Source organism: Alligator sinensis, unplaced genomic scaffold, assembly GCF_000455745.1.
Source record: "Alligator sinensis unplaced genomic scaffold, ASM45574v1 scaffold721_1, whole genome shotgun sequence".
Classification (NCBI taxonomy): Eukaryota; Metazoa; Chordata; order Crocodylia; family Alligatoridae; genus Alligator; species Alligator sinensis.
Window position 1 is genome coordinate 4021682 of NW_005841857.1, and position 8972 is coordinate 4030653.

The following is an 8972-nucleotide window of genomic DNA, read 5'->3' on the forward strand; positions in this document are numbered from 1 at the left end:
CCCCCAGAGATAACCTCCTCACCCCCACTTCCTGATGCCCCTACAATTGCATCTTACACTATGTTGTCCCCATCCTCATCCTTCAGCCTTATGCCTACTGACCCTGTCCCCCCTTCCTGGCATGGATCCCCAAAGAAAGACTAAAATCTGCCTACCTATAGCAGTATGTTACAGGAAGGCATGCAACAGCATCACCAATAGCACATGGCTAGGATGGGAGGGGTTAAGGGCTACAGAGCCCTGAGAGAATGCCTCCTGCAAGGTGCTGCGCTCATGCTCAAACAGCAGGTGATGCTACTGTGTCTTTCAACATTTGCCTTTGATGTGGGATCTTCACAAAGCTCTAGTTGCTTAGTATTTTTGTGGATGGTTCAATTTTTTTTTTTTGCAGATTTTATGGACAGGCCATTTTACACTTTTTTTAATGGCCTACCTATAAATTTATGAACAGTCAGCCACCCTGCATGCAATTGTATTTAATGGAATACATAGATGGTTCTTCTGTGAATGTCATTTTCTCTCTCCCAACAGTTTCATTGGTCATTCCCTTGGTAATGTCATTATCCGATCGGTACTAACCCGACCCAGGTTTCGCTATTACCTCAACAAGCTCCACACCTTCCTGTCCCTCTCTGGGCCTCACCTGGGAACCCTCTACAACAACAGTACTTTGGTTAGTACAGGTAAGGGTTTGTGGAAAAAGCTGAGTTGCTTTTTATATATGAAGGGTCCATTAGGAAGACTCTATCTGAATGAGATAACAGTACTGACTTGTGTTTTTTTGTTCTTAACTGAAGCTCTGGGGACTATTTCCACCAGACCTCAAGGCCCCTCAAATGTATCTTCGAGTTTTTGTTCATCAGCATTGAGGAATCTTAGCCTGTTTCCTGAATTAGGAAAGCCTGCACACGTAGTCTGAAGTGTAGGTCCCATGTCTGTAAACTGGTTCTTGGCTCTAAAATCCCATTCTGTGTCCGTGAAAATGCAGTGTCTATATGAAATCCCAGCATCAGATAATTTTAGTAACAGTAGCTGCCCCTCTATTCAGCATCACATTACCTGCAAAAACATGAGAATAGGATAATGCTCAGGGAAGTGTAGTCCTTGCCCCATCTAAGACTCCAAAGAGAGAAGCACCTCTAGGGCTGATGGACAAGGATTATGGTGCAGGGTCTAGCTCTCTTGGGTACTTATGCCCTCTGCTCACAGCAGTAGAGAACCAGTAAGACCCTTAGACTTTCCTAGCTACTGGGCACCACCATAAGGAAAAAAGCAGCATTTTATTTGTTTTGTAGATCTAGCGCTGGTGTGTTGATGCATACCTTTCTCTTAACCAGGGGAGTGTTGTTTTTTTTTCTAAGGTGAAGACATCTAGCCTGTTAACTGGCAAACAGGGTAAAAGCCCATGTCAACTGTCATTTCAGGCCTGTGGATCATGCAGAAGTTGAAAAAATCAGGATCCCTTTTGCAGCTTACCTTCAGGGACAACGCGGATCTACGCAAGTGTTTCCTGTACCAGCTCAGCCAAAAAACAGGTGCGTAGTGTATGATGTGGCTGTCTAGAGAGATGGTGCACCTTCAGAAAGGTCCTATGTTGAGGTACTTGCAAGGTTTGGAAGAAGATTTGCAGGGTGTTTTTTATTATCTGGGCAGCGTGATTTTGGGGTCTTTTTGTTGTGTGTGTTTTTTTTTTTTTTTAAGCGCACCATGATATTCCACAGCCGAGGCTGTGACAGGAGGAGGAAATTAATGAAATTTTTGTCTTACTTGTGATTGGGTTTTCACCTGCAGGCTATGCTTTCTTTCATAGTACCATAACTGATCATATACCTTTCTCTTTCCTTCCTTCAGCTGTATTGCTTTCTGTACAAATCCCTGCGATAGCACTAATCTATACATCCTGCAGACTGGAAGTCCAGCCCAGTTCTTTGTGCTCCTAGTTACTTCAGTGATCTGTGGATCAGAGCCTAACTGCACTCATGTACTACTTCATGAGTCTTGCAGCATGGAGTGCTATATATGATGACTCCTTTTACAATGAAAGCGATGCGCTCCATAGTTCACAGGCTTATAACCAGCTTATCTCTTTTTCTATAGATCCTGTTTATGCATTGGGCTAAACAGTGATTGTTAAGGAAGTTTAAATTCATGCATCTTAGTAGATCTGGGTGCATGAGCAGTAAATTAACAAAGAAAAATAACCAGACAAGGTTCTTTGGGTGAATCTGATACCTTTTATTAGACCAACTTAACAAAGAGAAATAACACGTTTGGGGGATAAATTCCAAACGTCACGGGCTTTTAATCACCAGCTGGAAAGGAATGCCTGTACCCTATATTTAAAAAAAACACAAACAAAAAAATGCTTCTGAGTCCATAGTAAGGATATCAGTCCAAGTAAAGTCAAATCCCGCTCCAGCCTGGTCATGTCTGTGTTGTGTATTTCTTTAAAAAAATTAAATGAATAAATTTCCTAAAGTAATGGGAATGTCATGCCTTCCTGAGTAGCCACATGACACCATTAGTGGAAACCTCATCCTTCATCTCTATTTTACCCACATATCTTGTTTATTTATGACAGTCATTCGCTGCATCAGTCCTGAACCTAGGCCTGACTGCTGAGAACACGGACATACATGAGAGCCCCACTGAGCCTAATAGGCAATCTTCGGTGTGTGACATTACTCACATGCATGAGTTTCTTGATGGAGGCCATAAATCAAAAATTCTTCCAGGCAGAGACAGTGCTCTTACATTTTTCTGCTCAGCATCTTAGTGTTCTCAGGGATTAAGAAGAAATGAGCACTGGCAGCCATTTGCCTCCCAGCAATGACATCCGTTTATTGGGCTGCAATAACCTTTACAAATATATGCCACAGATATTCTTCATATGACATTGTATCATGAGATTTAGAACATTTAAACATGACATAATCCTGGCAACATTGTGCAGGTTGTTGTTGTTATATATAATGTGATGGATTTCTTTGTTCCAGGTCTTCAGTACTTTAAAAATGTTGTGCTGGTGGCATCTCCCCAAGACCGATATGTCCCATTTCATTCAGCAAGAATAGAAATGTGCAAAAACGCACTTAAAGACAGACACATAGGTACGTTAACATCCTTTTCATGTTTCCTGTGCCATTTGCTAGCTTTGTTGATGAGCGAGGTCTTTAGTTTAACTGAGGATGTAGCATCACCATGATTCATTAGCACAAGAAAAAAATTAAAACTCAAGTGTTAATTTGATAAGCAGAACTGTGTTTTCTTCCCACAGGAAGCTACTGACATCAATTCAGGAGCAACCTATGGAACTCTTTGATAAAAATACGTTTCAAGTTGGTTTCAAAGGGTTCTCCTTTCTTACCAGTTTCTTTTAAGAAATGTACTCATAACAATAGAATCCATTCCTAGCAATGTTACCAACAATTACCAACATTTGATCACCTTTTCTTTGATGTAACGAGCCTTGTCTAAAGACCATCAAAGTCTTGTCTTTCATTTCAGTAGACTTTGATTATGCCCTGCATGATTTAAGTGTCGGTGACATGGGAAATCATGTCTCTGTGAATTTATGATTGTCTTTATGATCAGCATATCGACTATTTCTTTAGAAGGTAAAGCCATTCTGTTTTTCTACAGCTCTCAGAAAATATAAAATATGGTATATACAGAGTCATTCTTTTTGCATCAATTTCACACGAACAAATAGGGTTACTCCTGGTAAGTGGGAAGAGAAAGCCAGGTCTAATGGGTTAGACAGTTTGGTGTAGTGCATCATCAGGATCTGAACTAAAGCACAGCTCCATTGCTTTCCAAACCCAGATGCAAGCTGAAGAGAGAAGGGCACAAAGGTGTAACTAGCAACTTCGGTACCCTGAGCAGACATGCTGTTGAGCACTGGAGAGCAAGGAGGAGAGTGCTGAGCACTGTGGGGTGCTAGTGCCCCCCTCTCTAAATTGGCCAGTGTGCTTCTCATCCCACCCTAGTGCTGCTACTGCATCTTCTCACCAGTGTCTCAGACATACTCCTTTAGGGACAGCATAGTAAATCCAGATCCAGGTTTCATATACATCATTCAGGTCCCTACAGAGCACTTACTGGTTTTCTAGACAGCTACCCATATCCCGTAGGCAGGTCAACTTAGTATTCAGGAATACTCTGCGTAGTTTTTGGGCTCCTTTGCCAAGTCCTTGAGGACCTGCATACCCTTCTAGATTCTGCCTTGCAGAGAGCTTTGGTTCCAAGTCTGTTTTCATTGAAGGGATGCATGGTTTTGCTCTTAACTTCAATGGGACCACATTGAGTTCTGACGTAGTTTATGAAGCCTACGTACAACCTACCTAGCAGATCCAGCAGGTTGCTTTGGGTCCATTTCTGATCAACTGTGTTATGACATTTGCTACACATTTATAATGGGCTGTTCTCTAGAGACTAGTGTTTTGCAACAACTTTCCGATTTCGTGGTCAGTTGTAATTACAGTGAAGCATCAACTCAGTGAAACACCTGATTGCTGGTATGACCACTGACTGCCTTTCAAACTCTTCTGCAGGTCCTGTTTATGCAGAGATGATAAACAACCTCCTCCAGCCTTTGATTGGAGAAAAGGACTGCACTTTAATAAGACACAACGTGTTCCATGCCCTGCCAAACACCGCCAACACGCTGATCGGACGGGCGGCTCACATAGCAGTGCTGGACTCTGAACTCTTCCTGGAAAAGTTTTTTCTGGTGGCAGGACTCAACTACTTCAAATAGTGCCTGAAGGACTGGGTAAAACAAAGGGAAGCATTTTGTTCAGTGAAGTAGAATCCCTTAGCCAAACGAGCGCAGTATTAGCAATGAGAAATATGCACGTGATCAGGTGGGACATTACCACTCCCTCCATTTCCATTTATGTTTCAGAGAATAAAGTGCTATGGCTTTAAGGTATTCAAGCTTCCAAATATTGGTGCTTTTGGAAGACATAAGTATTCACAGTCAGTTTCTGTTCTTTGTTCTCATAATGATGAAAGCTACTTCGGATTTAGTGAAGCAAGCATAAGAAAGCCAACACTTTAGGTGTGATTGGACCCGTATGATCTCCATTATTAACGCAGGAATGTAGTCACCCTTGGTCATTACTCACATACTTATTAACAGAGCTGTACATCTGTAGCATTTTTGTTGGAATAGTTAACACAAGAGGAAAGAAGCATATATGAACTCAGGTTAAAACCTCCTTTATGATGAACTGGAAAAAAATGAAATATATTTATGTGATCAGAATCCTTGATAGATGCAACAGTTAGGTTTGTCTAAAGAAAATACAGAGATGTTTCATTATCCTGACTAATCTGTAACATTCATACATTCAAAGCATGGGAAAGGGAAAAGAAATATTTTAAATAGAAGGAAAAAAAATCTTGAAAAGTCTCTTTATTTCTTGTTTACTTTTAATCCTTTAAGTCGAAAAAAAATGAACTCAAGATAGAAGCGGCCAAGCCAAGAGGAAGATATTGGGGAAAAAAAAAACATGGAATATTGTCATCTGTCAACATGTCTCCTGTTTATATTTTTAAAAAAACACCTTGTTTTGCTTATCTTTATGACCTCAGAGGTACAGTTGTTATTTTTTAAATTTGTACCTAAGTGCATTATCCCCAAGGTGTAAAAGTTTTGTCACTCTGAGCTGGCATTCAAAGTCATTCCAATGACACCATGATCAAGTTAGTCAAAGGGAATAGGCTGGCAACTTTTCCACAGAAAGTACCTTAAAATATAGGACTCTTCCATTAGGTCCTTTCTGGAATATGTTAATCCCAAAGTGGAAAGCTATATAGCATTCTAATTACTATCGTTTAGAGCTGGTTGAAAGTCTGTGAAAAATGAATACCTACATTGCTTTTCCAGGTTTGAAAAACTCACTTTCCAATCTCTAATTTTTTGGCGGGGGTTTATAAAGGATTTTTATTAAAATGTTATCAACAGTTGAAATGGCAAAGTTCAATAACTTTCAATGAGTTTTTCATATCATTTTGATAACTTTTCAATAAAGTAGAATATAACAATTTTACAAAAAGGGACACATTTTAGGGGAAAAAAAAAAAAAAAAGATCAAGGTCTTCATGCACCAAAAATGTTTTTGAAAAAAAAAAGACTTTTTTTTTGTTTTTTTTATGATGACCATTTTTTTTCCAAAAAAATTTTGACCAGCTCTATATACAGTGTATTATCTTGCCGTGAAGAACACTATGGTGGCACTAGGTGTTAAGGAGCTAAACTTTATTAAGGTTAAGGGAATGACATTCTTTGAAAGAAGACATTTCCAACAAAGTTGCACTGGAAACTCTCAAACATTGTGAATGTTTTGGACAAGGTGGGTTTTTTTCACACAAGTGTAGTTTAATAAAAAGGAAAGGTGATGGGTTAGAATTTGAGAAGAAATACTTCATGAAAAGGAGCACTGGAAAGTGGAATAACTGGCAAGTTAATACAACAAAAAATAATAGATTTGGTATGTGCTTTTTGTAGATAAGAAGGGTGTGAGGAATAATATGAGAATGAGAGGTAGGTGGGATGGAGATTGTTCGTTTGAGAATAATCAGGTAGACTGGGCCTGAGGACCATTTTCTGTCCCCTCAAGGTCATGTTGAAATGAAATATTAATAGTTGCCACGTACACACCATGTTTCAACATCAGAATGCTTTGTAAGCATGAACTATTCATGTAGTACCAGAGTGAATAGGTAGATAAATATTATCATCCTTATGTTAAAGAGGGGTATCCAAAATTTGAGAAATTCTGTCTTTCCATCAAGCTGCAAGGAGTGTTGAAGTCAGTATTAAACTCAAGAAAGCCTAGAGTCCCTGTTCTCGGTGGAGATCAATAGATCACATCTTTGCCTCTACAATGTTAGTGCCAGCCAAACCTGTTTACCACACTATTTAATTCCTTCTCAGTAAAATTTTATATTAAAGCTCCAACAATAATAAAACAGAGCATATAAGCTATGGTTTCACGTAGGTGGAGGGTAGTCTTTTGCATAATATATACCAAAAAGTGTGTCCATTCCCATTTTCTTACACTTGAATAATACTCTATTTGCTGGTACTTTCATGAGTCAGACAAAACCCTTGGGCAGTAGAGTCTTCTATTTTCAGACCAGCAGTCTTATCTTGTAATGGCTTTGCCTTGCATTTTTTGTTGGGTACCATTTCCAGCCTTTAATGTGTGTGTGCATGTATGTCTGAGTGTGCGGGAGAATGACAGGCCCTCCTATGCCAATGGGATTTTTGCATAAATGAAACGGCAGGATTCGTTCCTACAGGTATATGTAAATGTATCTTATTATGTGTGATGTTTACCTGGGGTCTGATCCAAAGCTCATGAAGTGGTTAGGAATCTTGCAGTAGATTTCAATGAGAGTTAATTTGGGCTCGTGCAGCCTGGGCTCATCAAGGATGTTGCAAGCCACTACTGCGGAGCCCAAGATAAAGCCTAGTAAGGCCGTCTTTGGATAGGATCAGATGTAGATTTTTATCTCCCTTGTGCTGCCAGAATGGTGTGAGAAATATTGGCAATAACAGTCCAGTTTAGTGTTGACTTGAAGCTATCAGGTGTCTCCTTTTTTTATTGGGATGTTGTCTTTGTAAAGAGCCTGAGTATTGTAAAACCTATCTTACCTACAAATATATACTACGGTTGTGCAGAAACGACACGCCGTCGTTATATTGTAAATAACATCTAAATGTTTGAACATCATTAAACTAATCAATCTGGCCTCATTTGAATAGGCTTTTTTATGTTGATTTCTATTGGGCTATATGTAAATATTAAAAACTGATCTCATTGACAACTATTATTGTTGTAAGCAAGCTATCTGCATAGCTGATTGTTTAGTATTTTGTTACACAGTAGGTCTTTGGGTTTGCTAGTCATTTCTTTTTTTTCCCCTTTTTTTTAATGCAAAACCATTTTTAATGATAATGAACAGAACTAAATATCAGTATTACCAGTAGCAACTGACTTTTTTCATACTAGACAATCCACATCCATATTAAATCAGTAATGCCAGTTGTCTAGTTCACAAGAGGTTAGGTGGAGGTTTTCAAGAACTGGAAAGAAGGTGGAAGCAAACATCAGCTCCGCAGCTGATGTGGGTCATCGTCATACCATTAAAATCTAAGGAAATGGTGTTGATTCATATCAGATTGGTGGCACTGGACTAAAAAATGATCTAGGACCTCAACTTTTAGTAATGACTGGGTACCTATGAGCACTGAGTCACATCTAGGTTGGGGGATTCATCACAATGACCAAGCTAGTTCTCTTCCTTGATTGCTTATTTTAATTCTCCCTTGCCTTCCCAGGACTTTCATTGAAAGAGCTTGGTGAAGGTTTGAGACCTCATTGTTTTGGAAGAGGAGATAACTAAGAACAGCAGTGTTTGGCTCTACCTATTAATTACCAGACCACAATATAGACAAGTGGCATAGTTACCATTTCTTGAGAGCAATCCACACTATCTCGCAATCGACTTTCTAGACTTGCCATTATCATAAGCTATATTCTATATCTCAAATGCATCGCACATTACAGGGAATATTATTACCTTGAAGTGGCTTCTAAACCAGTTCAGCTAGCTCCTCTTCAATGGCAGGTCATCTAGTTCTGTAGGGTGCCAGATTAGTTTTGAAAGCTAAATGAAACAAACTTAATAAAATGTTATTCACAGATTCATAAAAAAAAACAAAATGAAAAGAAAGTGAAAGGTGTTGTGAGTGTACTGATGGGTTTTCCAGCCATAAATGGCATTTCAGTGAAAAAATGATAACAGCTAAGCAGCCTGTGGGATGAAAGGTTTGCTCCTAAGTGTGTGAAAAATAGGAGGTATTTTAAAACAGGAGAATCATGGTGATAGCATTTCAGTAGATATAATACCCCATTAATAGCTTGGAGAAATTCTCTTAACTCAGGGCTCATAGGGTC

General features: G+C 39.3%; 1 protein-coding gene across 2 annotated transcripts in view; it reads left to right on the forward strand.

Moving 5' to 3' along the window:
• FAM135B (family with sequence similarity 135 member B) overlaps nucleotides 1-5500 on the forward strand; it is a 392360-nt gene extending 386860 nt beyond the window's left edge. For both annotated transcript variants that reach the window (XM_025214643.1, XM_006016449.1), the window contains exons 17-20: nucleotides 532-683; nucleotides 1425-1535; nucleotides 2997-3110; nucleotides 4554-5500. In XM_025214643.1, coding sequence (XP_025070428.1) covers nucleotides 532-683; nucleotides 1425-1535; nucleotides 2997-3110; nucleotides 4554-4759 — 583 coding nt within the window. In that variant the 3' untranslated portion in view covers nucleotides 4760-5500. The remainder of the gene's footprint in view (nucleotides 1-531; nucleotides 684-1424; nucleotides 1536-2996; nucleotides 3111-4553) is intronic.
• Nucleotides 5501-8972: the final 3472 nt, after the last annotated feature.